This window comes from Carettochelys insculpta, chromosome 3, assembly GCF_033958435.1.
Source record: "Carettochelys insculpta isolate YL-2023 chromosome 3, ASM3395843v1, whole genome shotgun sequence".
Lineage (NCBI taxonomy): Eukaryota > Metazoa > Chordata > Testudines > Carettochelyidae > Carettochelys > Carettochelys insculpta.
In genome coordinates, this window is record NC_134139.1 from 211,680,651 (window position 1) to 211,700,746 (window position 20,096).

At 48.8% G+C, this 20,096-nt stretch overlaps 1 protein-coding gene across 1 annotated transcript in view; it reads right to left on the minus strand.

Moving 5' to 3' along the window:
- Positions 1-3,321: 3,321 nt before the first annotated feature.
- The window catches only part of FNDC4 (fibronectin type III domain containing 4), a 67,469-nt gene continuing 50,694 nt past the window's right edge, over positions 3,322-20,096 (minus strand). Inside the window, 2 exon segments of the mRNA XM_074989167.1 lie at positions 3,322-3,357; positions 17,390-17,523. Coding sequence (XP_074845268.1) covers positions 3,322-3,357; positions 17,390-17,523 — 170 coding nt within the window.

Sequence of the window (20,096 nt, forward strand, 5' to 3'; positions counted from 1 at the left end):
CTCTCCCTATATGTGACTCAGCCAAGAACAGCATTGTCTCTGGGCTCCAGCCATCAGCAACTCTTGTCATTGCCTAAGCTGTCTTGAAAGCAGAAAAGGTGTGCACCTTATAGGCATGGACAGAGGGTGAAGCACCTACTCCTCAAGAGGAGAAGTATGCTGTCCCCAAAACTGCCCAGACCCCAGGAACAGGTCTGTTCTGAAGGTGGCTGATGGGAGCTTGAGGTTTCCTAGCTGCTGGGAAAGGGGTGGGGGGGGGGGGCTTTCTTGTTTCAGGAACCAGCAGCTGGGGAGGTGATGAAAAATCCAGGAACAGAGCCAATGGGACTCCCGTTCCTCAGCTCCAGTACAGCCCTGGCTGTCCCTTCCCTGAATGAAAATATCCAGGGCTCCCCATGTTGCCTCTGTCCCCCCCACTCAGCCCTCTAGCAACATCCCATCCTCTGCTACTTGGTCTGTCCCTCAGTTTTGTCAGCTGGCTTCCAGGCACTTTGCACATACTGGACCAACCACCCCAGGGATCCATCTGCCTTTGAGCCAGACTTTTATTGAAAAGACCCTGCCACTTGGAGTCGCTTGCCATGCCCCCTGGTACTCCTGGGGCAGAAGCTGAGCAGTCCCTGGAGCAGAGAGTCCTGAAAGTGCTTTGCTTGCAGATTCAGTTCCTGGAAGACTCTGGATCCTGTGATTCTCATCAGTCCTGGGGCTGTGCATCTGGGCCCCTGAGGGAGCAGGACCCAGAATGTAGACTGGTCATTCCTCCAGTGGAGGCTGCTGTTTTCTGTTGGAGGAAGGCAGCTGTGGAGGAGAGGGACTGGGGCTCGCTTGGCCTCAGTCTTTTGGTCGGAGTGATGCTGGTACTGAATGACAGAATTCATTCCACAGTGATGCCACATGGATCTTGGGGTTTGGGTGCTAACAGGAAGTGTTCAGTTTTAACCACCCTGGATACTCCTCTGCCCTGGATGCTTCCCTTGCTGATGGGCAGCAAGCAGTGCAGACACCTTGCTGGGCAACGTTTTGTCCATACAAGAACTTGGCAGGTTTCACTGGTGTTTCTGAATTGCTTGTGTCATCTGTGTAACAAGCTCCTAGTCGAATAAGTACTGCCCTCTCCCATGGGAAGCTAGATCAGGGGACTTTGCCTGTTCTGGGGTAAGGCATACCAGTATCAGCAGGGAGTGAGGCAGGAGTGCGACTATAATGCTGTTGGACTGGAAGTTTGTCCCCATGTGTGACAGCTGAGGCACAGGCAAGGATTCAAGCTCTAGAGTCTGGCTGAGCCAGGATCTGAGTGTGCACTGGTGCAGGCTTGTGACACCTCAGTCACATCGAACCCACGCACTATATAGCTCAAGCTGGGAATCCTGCCTATCAGGTCCCTGTTGTCAGAGATATTTAAGCCCTGGAACCCTAATGGCTGCTGCCCACCCAGGCAGGAGTTTGCCACAACTTACAGTTTCCAGTGATAGTGTCCAAGGCAGGCTTTGGGTGGCATATGAGCCTCCAAAGGATTAGCTTGGAGGCCATAGGGCAAGGAGAGAAAAAACTCTAGCCCTGTTCAGGGCTGATGATGTGATGGGGAGTGGGCTGAAGTAGACATTTCCTAGTTGCATGTGAGGGAGAGGGAATAACTCCTGACACAGTTTCTGGCACCATTGCCTCCTACATAGAGCAGGCACTGTGTTGCTGGGAAGCACTGGGACAGCCTCTTTTCAGCAGCAGCATCTCCGTAGGGTTGGGGAGAAACTTCTTGTAGGCCATGCACTAGTATGTAAAGAAACTACCCCTTTGCATGCTCCTTGGGGACCCAACATTAAACTATGCTGCATCTGGGGCAAGGCCTGCTTTAACACTTCCAATGCCAGGCATAAAAATGGCCAAGAACAGTAGGATAGACCTGTGGCAGGTCATATGGTGAGGCAAAGTTATGGGGTTAGAATAGGCTCCTGTGGTGAGGCCCTTTTTCTGGAAGGTGGCAGAGGGAAGGGACTAAGACAGGGCCCATGGTGAGGCCTTTGCCTTGTGATGGATGGAGTGAGGAAGTTGAAGCACACCCCTGCACTGAGGCCTTTGCCTGATGGGTGGAGGCAGATGGTCCACAGGCAGTTTGCCTTGGGGCTTTTGCCCCCGACGGCCATGGGGATTCTATTCTCTCCCCTCGTCACACATTTCTCTGGTTCCTGGGTCTATTTCCGAATGTTTCCCATTCCCAGACTTCTGGACAGAGAAGAGGGTCAGCAGCTATGTGTGCTAGATTTCCTTCCCACACCCAGTGCTGAGCCACAGCTTGGAGACCTACTAGACAATGTGGCTAGCAGGGGATATGTTTTGATGAGCATCGGCTATGCTGCTGCCACCCTATAATCTGGGCAGGTGTGAGATACAAGAGAGAACTCTTCCCTGAATCCAGCTTTCTCTGCAACAAGGCCCTGCTTTGCTGTTGCCAGGCAGGGCACAAGGTGGCACTGGCACTTCCTGGTCTGAGGTATTCATCTGCCCAGGATAGTTGCACTTGTACTAAGCAGAGGGATGGAAGCTCATCTGAACTGCCAGTAGCTGAAGTCAGTTAAGTGATTTGGCCAACCTGCTGTCTCCTTGGACTGGGAATTCCATCTCTGGTCCCATCTACATGTAACAAGAGACCATCCTGCAAGTCAGACTCCTGACTTGGGGCTTGCTGAGGAAATCTCTGACTGAACAGTTCTCTCATCACCCCTTCCTGAGCTAGCACCTACTGCATCTCAGTGGGCCCCACAGTCAGTGCTTACAAGGTTAGGAGTCTGTAAAGTGGGCATTTCTGTGGGACCTTAAAGAAACAGAAAATCCTTCCAAGTCTCCAGGGGCACTGCATGAGAGCTAGGCCCCTTGTAGGGCTCTCGTGACCTGAACTTTTCCTCAGGTCTGGTCATGCCAAGGGCATAAAGACACATTGCAATTTACCTAGCAGTCGCTGAGTGTCATGGGCCATGAGACCCCACTTCTGTGACATTATCCCTGTATCAGTAGAAGGCTTCCCTAGGCCTATAAATCGGCTATTGCTGTTTGTTCTTTCAGCACTGTTCCAGGCTCCCCAATGACTCCTGAGTGGCCCGTGAGTGGTTACATGATGGGTGTGAGGCTGAGTTCTGCATGCATCATCCAAATGGTCTCCATGCAGATCTCCTTGTGGAGAGAAGGCCTTGGAAGAAGCATAATTTTGATAAAAAACTCTACGTGCTCAGGGGTTCAGGCCGGCTGCCTGGCATGGTCCTTTTATCCCATGTTGTCTTCAGCTCTGGCACATTTCCAGGGCCCTTGGAACCAGAGCTGGTGTTATGCTCACACCTCAATGATATTGACAGACAGAGACGTTTTCTACAAGAGAAAAATCAATGTTAGAAGTCAGGTTTTCCAAAATGCTCGCAACAGATTCCTGAGGGGTTCAGCACACTCTGCATCCCAGGAACCTGCTGTGCTGAGCTCTTTTGGAGAAATGGTCCCAGCTGTGGATACTGAGCCCTTCTGAGAAGATCCCTCTTGTGCCAGGAGAGGGGAGGGTGTGCCCATCTTCCATTGGGCAAGTGACAGCAGTGCCCTCCCACCCTGGCCATGCAGCAACAATGCACCCAACCCATGGGCTGAGCTGAGCAGTGGTGTGTACCCCATCTCTTATGGGCTGGTGCTGTGCTCTGGCTTTTGTCACCCCTTGCAGTTTCTTTATAAAACTCAAGACTCAATAGAGACTAAAGCACTTCATGGCAAACGTCCTGCAAAAAATGCAGATAAGCAACATCATCCACCCCACCCTGCCTGCTGTCACTATTTCCTTCTAGAACTGCCCCCGTTCCCTCTTCAACCAGACAACCCCACCAGCACTGCCAACCCTGCCCCTAAGAAACCCAGCTGACCAACAGAGAGAAAATAACATTGGGAAAAAAAACCCAAACCAAATCCCTCCCCAAACAGGGATTTTGCCTTAAATGAGACGAGCCAGCCACCTGGCAGTCACTGAGACCTGGGTGACTGATGGGAGTTTCTGGTGGAAGGTGCTCAAATACGTAGTGTTGGGCAGTCATATGAAACCTAAGACAGATAACAGCTGCTTGTCTCCTATGGGGATGAAGTTCTTTCCAGGCCATTAGTAATCAGGCTGGATGTTAAACACTATCTGTCACACAAGCATTTTAAAAGTGGGCTGTGAGAACTGTCACTCATGAGTAGAAAAGAGTTGGCTGAAGTGATCTCTGATTGATGATGTTCATTGTTAATAATTCTTGGAGCACTAAAGAAATTCTAAATGACTGGGAGAACTGCACAGTTGTGGCAGCATTCCAAAAGGGCAAGCAGGATGACAGTGATGACTAGACCAATTAGCCTGGTATCTGTCCTGAGAGAATAATGCATAAGCTGATACGGGGTCATAGGGACTGTGTCATGCAGGAGGTCAGACTAGATGATCAAAATGGTTTCTTTTGACCGTACAGTCAAAGAAGATTGAGTATATGAGAGAGCAAGCAGTGCACTTGTGGCTGGAGATGGAGGTTATCATCCTCTCTGGTTATAGAGCTATGTGCCTTCCACACTTCTTGACCTGAATTCAATTAACAGAACTGGCAGGCTCGAAGCACCCCCATTGTCCCATATTTACTAATATTGGGGTTAACGCAAAGCACCATGAGGGTAAGGGTTCCCTTCCACTGGCTACTGCCCGTGACTGTAATAAGAGACAGTCCCTGCTCTTTGTCTGAGGAAATCTGAGGTCTGATGACCTCAGGAAAAATGAGTGACACTTTTGTTAACTGCTGGACCTTCAGGGACCTCTGACTCAAAGCAGCCAGTTTGTTTTCTGATTTCATTGCACAGCTCTTGCTGAGCCAGTGTTGTCTTCATCACACTAGCACCAAAAGCACCAACAGGCTCACAGCCCCTTGTGCTGCAGCTGCACAGATGCAAAGACAAAAGCCCGTGGCCTTGGATCTGGCAGCCTCACGGACAACAAACCCTGTGTGAGCTACTGATGCCCCTGTGGTTTGTAGCTGTGGAAGTCCCAGAGGGGCCTACCCATCCCTTTACTTCCTGGTTTGTCACTTCCTTTCCCACTCACAGGCTCATGAGACACCACAAAAAGTGCCGTCAGAGTGTACCTCTGGTGCTACCCATGGTGTGGCAGGGACCATGTGCCCTGAGTCCTAGCTCCACTGGTGAGCAGGGAAAGGGCTGGGCCAGCCTACCCTTCCCCTCTGCTGCTGGAAGATGCTCGGGCCTGCTTAAAGAGCATGATGCATACAAGAGATATTGGTAATATTATGACAGGTGCCTCAGTTTACCTTGGGTATCTAGCTGTCTATGCACACAAACACCCCCTCTTTCAGTGCTTTTCTCACACAAACCCTATCCCTATCCACCAGTGCCTCACACATACTGACTTCATTCCTGTCAGCCAGATCTTACACACATGCACACTCCAGACCCAATGTGCCTTGCACACACACACCCAACCCCAGCAACTTACACACACACACACCATCCTCAACTCAGTTCTGCATACACACAGACACACCAACCTCCAGGTGCCTTGCAAACACAGACCCCATCCCGAGTGCCTTGCATACCCATCCTCAGTGCATCAAACAAACAATAAACAATCCTCCAGTGCTTTGCACCCACAGACCCCACTCACCAGTGCCTTGCAAACCCAAACTCGATCCCATCTAGGATTAACTATTGGATGTGAGCTATTGGGTGTGTTTGTTTCCTGGGCTCTTTGGTTGTTTGAATTGAATTTCAGTTACTGATTAATCTCAGTTACTTGTGAGTTTGATTGCTAAGCTCATTGTCTGAATTTGAATTTCAGTTTGCTAGGCTGATTGTCTGTGTGAATTTGAATTTCTTAATCCAAAATTCAGTTTACTAGGCTGATTGTCTGCTTGAATTTGAATTCCAGTTACTGTGGCAGTTAGTGACAGAGAAACAGCTGTGTTAGTCTGTGTTCTACCAAAAAAAAAAGCAGTCATGTAGCACTTTAAAGACTAACAAAATAATTTATTAGGTGATGAGCTTTCGTGGGACAGACCCACTTCTTCAGATTATAACCATACCAGAACAGACTCAATATATAAAGCACAGAGGTCCAAAAATTGTTACCAAGGTTCTGATTTGCTGACCTTGATAACAATTTTTCCGATTTGTCAACCTTTATATATTGAAGGCCTTACTCTTCTGGTAAGGCTATGATCTGAGGAAGTGGGTCTGTCCCATGAAAGCTCATCACCTAATAAATTATTTTGTTAGTCTTTAAAGTGCTGCATGACCACTTTTTTGTTTTGTGGCAGTTAGTGTGTGTGAGGGAGCCCCTCCCCTTGTGACTCTCCAGGGATATTAGGGACCAAAGGAGAGAAGGCTTCACAAGCCAGAGACTAGTGACCACCTGGAGTGTGACCACCTGGGAGCTGCAAACGGGGCAGCTAACAGGGCCGTTTGCCTGGGAGTCTGCCTTAGGAAAAGACCCATATTATTATTTGGTTTTTTTTTTATAGTTTTGTTTCTCTTCTGCCCTTCAAGTTGGCTCTTCATCTTTTGAGGGAATTCTATGAAGAAAGGAAAAAACAGTGACAAGTCTACTAACAAGTCAGCTGTTGTGACCTGCACCGCATGTGCCATGTTTGTCTTCCTCCTGGAAGGTAGAAGGGATTCTTCTTTGAGTGACTGCTCATGTCTGTTCCAAGTTGGGCATGCGCGGGCGCACGCCCAGTCACTGGAAGTTTTTGCCCTAGCCAGTAGCCATAGGGTTGGTGTGGTGCCCGTGGAGTGGTGCTGATACGGCGACCAATATATGCCCCGCCCTCCTGCTCAGTTCCTTCTCACTGCGCTGCCGGTCATTGGAGCTCCTGCTTTCTCTGCTGAAATCTTTAGCCAGTAACCTATTGTAGCGTAAATAGTTCTTGAAGTGTAAACAGTTTAGTACTAGATAGTTAGTCTCAGGGTTTTACCTAGTAGCCGAGGCTGGGCTTTTCCGTCCGCCTCGGCGCTGGGGAATGCCTGGCTCCCCAGGCTTTAAGACTTGTTCAAGATGTGGCAAACGCATGCCGAACAGTGACCACCCCCATTCAGCCTGTCTGATTTGCGTGGGGGAAGTGACACTTGCATGATCGCTGTCATATTTGCAAGGCCTTTAAGCCCAGAACTTTAAAAGATTGGGCCCAACGCCTTAAAGGCCTCTTAATGGAGGCGGCTCTTAAGCCTCAGGGGTCTCCTGCAGGAGCGGAGAGTGGCGCCTCCTCAGTGCAAAGTGCACTGGCGCCATCAGCCATGGTGCTGCCTAAGGACTCCTGACACTGAGAGCAGGTACATGCACCATCACCTTCTTGGCACCACAGGAGTCAATCTCCAGTGCTGATGAAGAGGAGAAGGCACGAGAGGCATCACTTGCCAAAGAAGCGGAGCAGCCTCACATCCAAGGCTCTCGCGCATGCTGCTGAATGGCAGGAGGCACATCCATTGAAGCCAATGCAGAGTGGGAGCCTGCAGGCACTGGACTTGCCCTCAACGCCGGAGGCATTTTGAGTGGCACAAGGACTGCTAGAGATAACAGTGTTGGGTCCTTCTCCGTCTATGGAGGACAAGCGCCATAGCACTGAAACAGAGTGATCAGGGCGCATGGATGTGACACAAGCGCCAACCCCTGCACTCACGTCAACGCCAACATCGACACTGTATTTGGTGCCGAGCACTCCAGTGCCAACCCAACAGACTGTGGGCCAGTTTCACATGCCCTATACTCTGGCACCAGCACTGGCACTGTCCTCGTTGCACATGACATCAGCGCCGACTCCAATGGCCCTACCGTGGTCATCTGCCTCTGAACTGGACTTGGAGTCAGACTCCTTCTACTTGAGTTCTGGATGGAGCGGGAGCTTGAGGAGGTTGCACTGTGGCCGTCGCAGTTACTGTAGTTGTCGCTCAGATGATATGGATTGGCTGCTGGCTTCGCAGGCAACTCAGCAGTGGCCCTTCTGCACCCTGTGGGCATTACAGGAGGTGAAGGACCAGGTCACTGGAGTGCCTTTAATGGTGATGGGGGCCCCACTGATCCCGCGCTCGGCACCATTGGTGTCACTGGGCACCCCACCACTGGCAGAAAGATAGGAAGCAGCAGTTATCATGGAGCCGCCTGCTTCTGCCTCGTCAGTGTCAGTCTCGGCACTGTCATCGGCGCTGTCACAGCAGGACCGGACCCCTTCGGTGCCAGCACCATCTGTAATTGTACCTCCAGTGCTGATGGGGCAGGCACCAGCCCAAGCACCGGCACTGACCCAAGTGCAGGGAGCAGTGGCATTTGTGCCTCCTGTGGCAGGGTTTTTGGGCCAGCCGGTGCCTGTGCCAGCTCCTTCTATGGTGCCCCCTGGTTTGCCCATAATTTCTATGGGGGACCAAGTGCCTGAACAGGTCACTACTGCCCTTCCCCTCCAGATGGAGACACAAGGGCTGTCATAGTCCTCCTCCCTGGATGAGGCGGTGGCGGGCTCATTGGCCTCACCTTTATTGGAGGATGGCAGGGCTTCTCAGCAGCTTCTTAGGAGAGTGGCCCAAAACCTGGGGGTGCAAGTGGAGGAGGTCTGGGATGAAATGGACTCTGTCACGGACATTTTGTTCTACACAGGGTAGCTCTGCCCATAATCAGAATAATTGCCATTACAGCTAAAATGGTCTGGCAGACCCCTACTTCTGCCCTTCCTACGGCCTGTAGGAGTGAGAGATGGTACTCTCTCCCATCCCAAGGCAATGAACATTTGTTCACGCACCCACATCTAACTCTCTGGTAGTGGACATGGCTAACCATAGAGAGTGCCAAGGGTTCCAGGGTCCCTCCCCGAAAAATAGAGAAGCTAAACGCTTGGACCTCTATGGGAGGAAGGTCTATTCAACGGGAGGGTTGTAATTAAGAATTGCTAACCAGCAGGCTCTGGTTAGCAGGCATGTCTATAATTAAGTCAGTGCCCTGTCAGGGTTCTCTGAGGTGATGCCACCCGAAGCCAAGCAGGACTTCACAGCCATGGTGGAGGAGAACAAACTGATTTCAAGGGTGACCCTGCAGGTAGCATTGGATGCTGTGGATGCTGCCATGAGGGTTATGGCTTCCAGAGTGCCAGTGCTCAAGGGGGCTTGGTTGCAGGTTTTCCGCCTGCCTCATGAGGTCCAGCAGATGATCCAGGACCTCCCCTTTATGGCCCTGCCCTGTTTTCAGATAAGACAGATAAAAGACTGCATAGTCTGAAAGACTCTAGGGCCACCCTCTGCTCCTTGGGCCTGCATACACCTGCCAACCAGCGCAGGCATTTTAACCCTGTCCTCAGCAAAGAGAGTTTCCGCAGCCACAAAGGGACAGCAGTAGAAGGCGGAACAGGATGGCCAGGCGCCATTCAGGCCAACAACCTCAGGTCTACCAGAAGTGCCCACAGGTACCCAAGCTGCAGTTTTGATGGCACAGTCAGGAGCGTTGAATCGATCTCACTGACTCCAACATCCCCACTTTTTCATTTCGCTTATCCCCCTTTTACCATACGTGGTGCAGCATCACCACAGACTGGTGGGTCTGGTGTATGGTAGAGAGGGGATATGCCATTCAGTTCTCTTCATATCCCCCTTCCCAAGCTCTTTCCCTTTCTCTCTTCAGGGATCCCTCTCATGAGATCCTGTTACGGCAGGAATTACAATCCCTGGGTTCTGGGGGCATAGAAGACGTTCCTCCCAGGTTCAGGGGACAGGGGTTTTATTCCCTGTATTGTCTAATTCTGAAACCAAAGGGGGGCTTGAGACCCATCCTGGACCTAAGAGGTCTCAACAAGTTTGTGAAAAAGATAAAATTTTGTATGATATCCCTGGGTCTCATACTTCTGATGCTGGAGCAAGGGGATTTGTTGGCAGCTCTTGACTTACAGGACACCTATTTCCACATTTCAATCTACCCTCCTCACAGGAGGTTTCTCAGGTTTATGGCAGATGGAAACCATTATCAGGTAATCGTCCTGCCTGTCGGTCTGTCTGTGGCCCCAAGTGTCTTCATCAAATGCATGACAGCAGTAGCAGTGCACCTACGCAGGCAAGGGGTGCAGCTGTTCCTGTACCTGGACGACTGGCTAGTCAAGGGTCGTTCCAGGGAGCAGCTGATTCAGCAAGTACAGTTGATCCATCAAACCTTTGTAAGCCTCAGTCTGTTGATCACTGAGGCAAAGTTGGTGTTGGTCCCTTCTCAATTACTAGAGTTTGCAGGGGCACGACTGGATGCCAGGTGTACCAGGGTGTTCCTGCCGAATGACAGGATCAGGTCCATGGGGGCCATCATCCGAGACATCCTGGCAGTTCCCACCACAATGGCCAGGTGCTGCCTGTGTTTGCTGGGTCACATGGCAGCGTGCACCTTCATGGTACAGCACTCCAGACTGAGGATGTGCCCGCTACAGCTGTGGCTGTCGTTGGTATATCACCCTGTAAGTGATAGTTTAGACTTGGTAGTTACAGTGCTGACATGGACTTTGTCGACGCTGCACTGGTGGGTAGAGGAGGAAGCCGTCCTCACAGGAGTCCCCTTTGCCCCTCAGCAGCCCTCACTTTCCCTAGTAATGGACACTTCGGACTGGGTGTCGGGAGCGTACCTGGGTCAGCTACAAACCCAGGCTCTTTGGCTCAATCTTATTCTTGACCTTCCCCCGCCCCACCCCTCCACTCTCTGATTTGCTCACCTTGATTATCTTTTTCTGATTTGTCCTCCTTGCTCACTGTTTTTGGTTCTCTGTGTCTTAAATATTGAGTCTGTTCTGGTCTGGCTATGGTCTGAAGAAGTGGGTCTGTCCCACGAACGCTCACCTAATAAACCATTTTGCTAGTCTTTAAGGTGCTGCTTGACTGCTTTTTGTTTTGATAGGCTCTTTGGAGTGTGTTGGATCTTCGGCTCCACATAAATGTGAGGGAGCCGAAAGCATGTGTGACTTTCAAGGCCAATCTGGTGGGACATTTCGTGTCAGTCAGTACAGACAACACAACAGCAATGTACTATATCAACAAAGAGGGAGGTGCACGCTCCTCTCCCCTGTGTCATGGGGCCATGATGCTCTGGGACTGCTGCATAAAGCACAACGTCAGGCTGCAGGCCCTTTACCTGCCAGGTGTGCACAATTCACTGGTGGACCAACTCATCAGGTCCTTTACAGATCACAAGTGGTTTCTCCACCCAAAGGTCACTCATTCTATTTTCCAGAAGTGGGGGTATCCCCAGGTGCACCTGTTCGCCTCCCACCTCAATGCAAAATGTGGGATATTTTGCTCTTACCACAATCAGAGCCCGGGGTCCTAGGCAGACGCCTTCAGTGTCCCCTGGTCGGGGAGGCTGGTGTATGCTTTCCCTCAGACCCCGCTAGTTCACAGGGTCCTCCTCAAGATTTGCTCAGAAGGGGCACTAATAATTTTGGTAGCACTGGTATGGGCCCATCAGCACAGGTACGCGACCCTCCTGCACCTGTCAATCTGCAAGCTGATGATGTTGCCAATCCGGCCAGACATGCTGACGCAGCTAGAGGGGAGAGTGCAACACCCCCATCTCCACTCACTGCACCTCACAATTTGGATGCTCTGAGGGACCAGGAGCTGGCCTGTTTGGAGCCCATAAAGGAAGTACTGTTAAGTAGTAGAAAACCCTCCACAAGGGTGACTTATTTGGCTAAGTGGAAAAGGTTTTCGGTGTGGATGTCTCACAGAGGGCTATCTCCCTTGCAAGCCCCATCCTGTTGATTTTAGATTACCTATGGGGTCTAGTACAGGAGGGCTCGCACCTCTCCTCGGTTAGGGTGCACTTAGCTGCAATCTCAGCCTTTCACCCGGGTCATGGAACATCTTCTGTGTTCTCAGACGCTGTAGTCAAAAGGTTTCTGAAAGGTTTAGAAAGAATCAAGCCCCAGGGTTGGGCACCAGTGCCCCGTGGGATCTCAATTTGGTGTTAGCCAAGCTTATGGGGGCCCCTTGGAACCCCTGGTTACCACTCCCTGGTTTTTCTGAATTACAAAATAGCGTTCTTGGTGGCAATCGCCTCAGCCAAGAGGGTATCTGAGTTGAGGGCACTTTCAGTCGACCACTTGTACAGTGTTTCACAAGGATAAGCTTAGGCTGAGACCTCACCCTGCATTTTTACCTAAGGTGGTCTCCATGTTCCATGTTAACCAAGACATTTCCCTACCAGTATTTTACCCAAAACCCCATGCTTCCCTGAGGGGGCAATGTTTGCATACCTTGGACATGAGAAGGCACTGGCTTTCTATATGGATAGGACTGGGCCCTTTAGAAGAACGCAGCAACTCTTTGTGGAAGTTGCTGGTAGGATGAAGGGCCTTCCAGTCTTCTCCCAGCGGACTTCCTCCTGGATAGTGACCTGCATTAAGGAGTGTTACAAGATCACACGGGTTCCTCTCCCACCAGTTAGGACACACTCCACAAGAGTGCAGGCGTATCTGTGGCGTATTTGGTGCAGGTGCCTCTCCAAGGCATCTACAGGGCAGCCATCTGATCCTCAGTTCATACGTTTACAGCAGATGACGCTTTGATGCAGCATGCACAGGAACATGCTGCGGGGGGGCAGAGCTATCCTGCAGTCCGTTTGGGGCTCCGACCCCAACTCCTAGGCATTGGCTTGTATTCACCCAACTTGGAATGGACATGAGCAATCACTTGAAGAAGAAAAGACCTGTTTTGTTCACCTGTTCTGTAACTGGTGTTCTTTGAGATGTGTTGCTCATTTCCACTCCAAAACCCTCCCACCTTCCCACTGTTAGAGTAGCTGACAAGAAGGGACTGAGAGGGTGGAGGGGTTGGGCAGTGCATATATTGGTCGCCATATTGGTACCACTCCAGGGGGGTGCTGCACCAACCTTATGGCTACTGGCTAGGGCAAAAAGCTTCCGGCAACTGGGCATGTGCCCGCGCACACCCACCTTGGAATGGACATGAGCAACACATCTTGATGAGCCCAGTTAACAGGTAACTGTCTTTTTTGTATGTACCAAGTGCAAGCTGGTTGCCGTCTTGGAAGAAAAGGTTAGAGGACTTAAGGCACAATATCAATCTTCCAGTCCATCAGAGAAGGTGAAGACATCCTCGGTAGACAACATCATTTAGTACTGCAGGCACCACAGGCTGAGCAACCAGAGAGGGCAGTACATACAGAGGAAGTAAACTGGAAGGATGTAACCTCCAGGAGAAGAAAGAGAATTCAAGTATCTCCAATTCCTGTAAAGGTAAGCAACCACTTTCAAGCTCTCTGCATGGGTGATATGATGGAGAATGCTGTATCTTAGACCTCTCAGGGGAGGGACCAGAGGACCCCACTGACTGGATGGTATTGGATTCATAGTCCTAGGGATGGCAGTTCTACGACCACCACCTCCAAGAGAAGATGGGTGGTGGTGGTTGGGGACTCCCTCCTAAGAGGGATGGAGTCATCCATCTGCTGCCCAGACTTGGAATCTCAGGAAGTTTGCTGCTTACCAGAGCTAGAATCCAGGATGTGACAGAGAGACTTCCAAAAATCATCAAACCTGCAGATTATTGCCCCTTCCTACTTCTTCCAATGACACAGCAAACAACAACATTGAGCAGATCACTGAGGATTATGTAACTCTGGGAAGGAAGATCGAGGAATATGGAGTGCAACTGGTGTTCTCATCCATCCTCTCTGTTGAAGGAAGGGGTCCAGGTAGAGATCGTTGAATCAGGGAAATAAATGTGTAGTTGCGCAGGTGGTGTCAGAGAGAGGGATTTGGTTTCTTTGACTGTGGGATTCTGCTTTGAGAACAAGGATTGTTAGGAAGAGATGGGATCCATCTAATGAAGAGAGGAAAGAGCACCTTTGTGGGCAGGCTTGCAAATCTAGTGAGGAGGGCTTTCATTTAGGTTTGTTGGAGGATACACATCTCATAGAGCTGGAAGAAACCTCAGGAGGTCATTGCATCCAATCCCCCACCCTCTTGGCAGGACCAAGTACTGTCCTCTCCCCCACATCCCCCCCACCTGCCCCAGATCCCTAAATGGTCTCCTCAAGGACTGAGCTCACAACCCTGGGTTTAGCAGGCCAGCAAGCAAACCACTGAGCTATCCCTGCCTGTAAAATCTGTTTTGGCCCTGATTCCTAAATGGCCCCCACAAGGGCTGGGTGCACAACCCTGGGTTTAGCAGGCCAATGCTCAAACCACTGAGCTGGCCCTCCCCCTGCTCTATCTGGACCCCTTCCTTCAACAGGGTTGGTGACACAAGCCCTAAGGTAAGAGTGGAAAAGGAAGAAAGTACAACCAAGGAGGACCACTTGTTTGAAAGGAGAAAGTAGGCCAATCAGCTTATTACCTTAAGGTGTTTGTACACAAATGCATTAAGCCTGGGAAACAAACAGGAAGAATTAGATGCCCTGGCACAGTCAAGGAAGTATGAGATGACTGGAATAATGGAGACCTGGTGGGATAACTCACAGAACTGGAGCACTGTCATAGAAGGGTATAAACTGTTCAGGAAGGACAGGCAGGGGAGAAAAAGAGGAGGACTTGCAATTTACATGAAAGAGCAGTATGATTGCTCAGAGCTCCAGTTTATGGAGGGAGAAAAGCCAGTTGAGTGTCTTTGGATTAAGCTTAGAAGCGGAAGCAACAGGGGCAATGTTATGTTTGGTGTCTGTTATAGGCTACCAAACCAGGTAGATGAGGTAGACGAGGATTTCTTCAGACAACTAAGAGAAGCTTCCAATCACAAGTCCTGGTTCTCATGGGAGACTTTAACCACCCAGACATTTATTGACAGACCAATAGAGCAGCACACAGACAATCCAAGAAGTTTTTGAGAATGTTGGGGATAACTTCCTGGTACAAGTGCTGAAGGAACCAACTAGGGGTTGTGCACAGGTTGACCTGCTCACAAACAGGGAAGAACTAGGAGGAGAAATACAAGTGTGTGGCAATCTGGGCTGCAGCCACCATGAGATGGTAGATTTCAGGATTCTGACAAAAGGAAGAAAGGTGAGCAGTAAAGTACAGACCCTTGATTTCAGAAAAACAGACGTTGACTCCCTCAGAGAACCGATGGGCAGGATCTCCTGGGAAGGTAATATGAAGAGGAAAGGAGGTCAGGAGAATTGGCAGTATTTTAAAGAAGTCTTACTGAAGGCACAGGAACAAACCATCTCGATGCACAGTAAGAAAAGCAAATTTGGTAGGCAACCAGCTTGGCTCACAGGGGAAATCCCTGTTGAGCTTAAACTCAAAAAGGATGCGTATAAGAAGTGGAAGCTTGGACAGACGACCAAGGAGGATTATAAATATATGGCTGGAGAATGCCAGAGGCTAATCAGGAAAGTGAAAGCACAATTGGAACTGCAGCTAGCAAGGAATGTGAAGGGAAACAAGAAGGATTTCTACAGGCATGTTAACAATGCAAGGGTTATCGGAAGGGTGTGGGGCTGTTACTGGATGAGGAAGGTAAACTGGTGACAGATGATGTGGGAAAGTTTGAAGTACTCAATGCTTTTTTTTGCTCAGTATTCACAGACAATTTCAGCTCTCCGACTGCAGCACTAGGCAATGCAGTATGGGAAGGAGGTGAGCAGCCCTTGGTGAGGAAACAACAGGTTAAGAACTATTTAGAAAAGCAAGACGCACAAAAATCCAGGGATCAGAATTTAATGCACCCAAGGGTACTGCGTGAATTGGCAGATGTCATTGCTGAGCCTTTGGCCATTATCTTTGAAGTCTCTTGGAGATCAGGAGAAATTCCAGATGACTGGAAAAAGGTAACTGTAGTGCACATCTTTAAAAAAGGAAAGAAGGACAATCAGGGAACTATAGACCAGTCAGCCTTACCTCAGTCCCTGGAAAAATCATGGAGGGGATCCTCAAGGAATCCATTTTGGAGAACTTCAAGAGGGGAAAGTGATCAAGAGTAGTCAGCATGGATTCACCAAGGGCAAGTCATGCCTGACCAATCTGAGTAGCTTCTATGATGAGGTGACTGGCTCTGTGGACATGGGGAAGTCAATGGATGCGGTATACCTTGACTTTAGCAAAGCTTTTGATACAGTCTCCCACAACATTCATGCCCATAAGTTGAGGAAGTATGGGTCGGATACATGGACTGTAAGATGGACAGAAAGCTGGTTTCATTGATGGGTCCAATGGGTACTGGTCAATGGCTCAATGTCTGGTTGGTGGCTGGTTTCAAGTGGAGTGCCGCAAGGATTGGTTCTGGGGCCAGTACTGTTCAACATCTTTATGAATGACCTGGATGACGGGCTGGATTGCAGCCTCAACAAATTTGCAGGTGACACTAAGCTGGGGGGTTAGATAGGTACATTGTGGGGTAGAGATAGGGTCCAGAGTGATTTAGATAAATTGGAGGATTAGACTAAAAGAAATCTGATGAGGTTCAACAAGGAGAAGCCCAGAGTCCTGCACTCAGGACGGAAGATTCCCACGCACTGTTCTAGGCTGGTGACCAACTGGCTAAGTAGCAGTGCAGCAGGAAAGGGCCTGGGAACTACAGTGGATAAGAGGCTGGGTATGAGTCAACACTGTGCCCTTGTAGCTAAGAAGTCTATCAGCATATTGGGGTGCATTAGAAGAATAATTTTCAGCAGATCTAGAGAAGTTATTATGCCCCTCTACTCAGCACTGGTGAGGCCACATCTGGAGTACTTCATCCATTTCTATCCCCCTAGTATAGAAAGGATGTGGACGCATTCAGGAGGGTTCAGTGGAGGGCAACAAATATGATTAAAGGGCTAGAACACATGATCTATGAGGAGATGCTGAGAGATTTTGGCTTATTTAGTTTGCCGAAGAGAAGAGTAAGGGGCAATTTGCTAGCACCCTTCAGCTTCCTGAAAGGGAGCTCTAAAGAGGACAGAGAGAGACTGTTCTCAGTGGTGACAGATGGCAGAACAAGGACTAGTAGTCTGAAGTTACAGAGGTGGAGGTGTAGGTTGGATATTAGGAAAAAACTATTTCCCCAGAAGGGTGGTGAAGCACTGGAATGTGTTATCAAGAGAAGTGGTGGAATCTCCATCCCTAGAGCTTTCTAAGTCCCATCTTGACACAGTCCTGGCTGGGATGATTTAGTGGGGCTTGATCCTGCTTTAGGCAGGGGGCTGGACTAGATGACCTCCTAAGGTTCCTTCCAGCCCTAGGATTCTATGATTTTATGATTCTAACCAGGGGACCAGCCAACCAGTATCCCTCATGAAAAGGGGATTCTAGCACCTCTGTTCAGCACAACTGACCAGTCCATTAAAAGTCCAGTCTGTGGTACAGTGAGTCTAACACAGGCTCCACCAATGCCTCCCAAACCCAGATTCCATCCCCCAGTGCCACTCGTCTGCCCCCATTACCTTGCTGCGCAGTAGTCCCCCTGTGGGTCTCTCCGGGGTGCTGTGCTCTGAGGATGGCTTGGTCTTTTCTTTGTTATTGTTGGAGTCATTGTCCTTAATAATGTCATACTGTCTGCAGAAAAGTGCAATTACGGCTGCAGAGAGAGACAGTCCTGATGTCAGGGGGTGTCCCCAAGGATGTTCCCAACACCACGCCTCCCCACAACTCCCCCAACATTTTACCCCTCCTCCTGCAACATCCTATTTCCACATCTCCCTGCAAAATGCCCTAAATACCACCTTACGACAACGATGCCTCTCCCCATCACGTTCCCCAATAGCACCTCTTCTCTATTTAATGGATTTGCAATAACTTCATGGGAATTAATGGACTGGCTGCAGAAATAACTGGGTTGGGTTCTCTAGCATATGTAATGCAGGTCAGAATAGATGAACATGGGAATCTGTTCCGGCCTTAAAATCTTGCAGTCTCATTTAATGAACATAAAAACGGCCACACTGGGTCAGAGCAAAGATTCATCTAGCCCAGTATCCAGTTTTCCCAAGTATCGGAGGGGTAGCCATGTTAGTCTGGATCTGTAACAGCAACGAAGGGTCCTGTGGCACCTATAGACTAACAGAAAAGTTTTGAGCATGAGCTTTCGTGAGCACAGACTCACTTCAGCATCTGATGAAGTGAGTCTGTGCTCACGAAAGCTCATGCTCAAAACTTTTCTGTTAGTCTATAAGGTGCCACAGGACCCTTCGTTGCTGTTACAGTTTTCCCAAGTGGCCAATGCCAGGTGCCCTATAGGGAATGAATTGAACAGGGAATCATTAGTAACAGAGAGAAAGCCATGCTAGTCTGTATACTATCAAAACAAAAAAGCAGTCCAGTAGCACTTTGAGGACTAACAAAATAATTTATTAGGTTATGAGCTTTCTAGGGACAGACCCACTTCTTCAGATCATAGCCGTACCAGAACAGACTCAATATTTAAGATACAGAGAAACAAAAATAGTAATCAAGGTTGACAAATCAGAAAAATTATTATCAAGGTGAGCAAATCAGACAGCAGAGGGGCAGAAGGGTGGGGGGAAGTCAAGAATTAGATAAAGCAAAGTATGTAAAAGAGTCCTTATAATGGGCCAGATAATTACCATCCCGGTTCAAACCATGTGTTAATTGTCCACATATCTTTTCTGGAGATACCATCACTGGACCTAACCAGGTTTTTCACAGAATCACAGGTACATTATGTTCCTCAACTAATATCATATATGCCATCATGTGTCTACAATGCCCACATGCTCTGTATATTGGACAGACTTCAAACTCTCTCAGACAAAGAATTAATGGACATAAAACAGACATAAAAACACTCCTGATTCACAAACCTGTCAGCCAGCACTTTAACGGAGTGGGCCATTCTGTTAATGACCTGAAAGTCTGTGTTTTACTGAAAATTAACACGTGGTTTGAACCGGGATGGCAATTATCTGGCCCATTATAGGGACTCATTTACATCTTTGCTTTATCTAAATCTTGACTTCCCCTGCTCTTTCTGCCCCTCTGCTTTCTGCTTTGCTCATTACCATCATCATCAATAACCGCGGGCTCAGTGCCCATTGGTGCCTGATGCCTTTCTCACTATTTCCTTCCCTCTTTCCCTGTCCAGTGTGGAGTGGCTTCGTTTCTGTAGACTAGCTCCGCACCAATCTCCTATATCATCTATATATTCTGTGTGGGGTCTGCCTCTTCTATTCGAACTGTCCATTATGCTGAATACCAGGGTCTTGATTTTAAATTCATCGTTCATTCTGCAAATATGTCCAAATAGTTGTAGCTTCTGTTTTATAACCTTCTGCATCAGGTTCTCTTTCGGCTGTATCTTTCTATATAATTCCTCACTGGTGACCTTCTACATCCATCCTATTCTCAGAATCTTTCTATAACAACTTCTTTCAAACGCCAATATTCTTCTTTTTGAATCTTTCGTTATCACCCATATCTCATGTCCATACAACATGCTGCTCAATACACACATTTTCAAGATGCTCAGCTTTGTTCTTAAGCTAATTGCTTTGCTTTTCCAGATCTTATCCATCACCTTCAAACTCGCTCTTGCTTTCACTATTCTAGTTGCTATTTCCTTCTTACAGTCTAGATCATACATTATGTTGCTCCCCAGATATGTGAACTTCTCTACATTTTCTAGTTCAATACCATCTACACTGATCTTCCTTCCTATTTCCTTATCACCAAATACCATTCTTTTTGTTTTATTGATATTCATAATCAGTCCATACCACTTCTCTTCTTGGTTTAACACCCGCACCGTTTTTCCTAGCTTCTCCTCATTTTCCTCAATGATAACTATATCATTTGCAAACCTCAAGTTGTTAATTCTTTTCCCATGCACAGATACCCCTTCTACTTCTTCCTTGATCTTGTCCATCGCTCTCTCCAGATGTATGATGAAGATACTTGGTGATATTTGATCTCCTTGTCTCATACCTCTACTTGTTTTAAACCAACTTCCCAACTCCCCCCATGTTCTCACTGCTGCCTCCGCATTATCATTGATATCCTTCAACAACCGTATCAGTCTGCTATCCACTCTGTATGACTCCAACACCGCCCAAGTCACTTTCTGATCTATACTGTCAAATGCCTTTTGAAAATCGATGAAGCAAGTGTATACATTCTTGTTCTTTCATTGAGCTT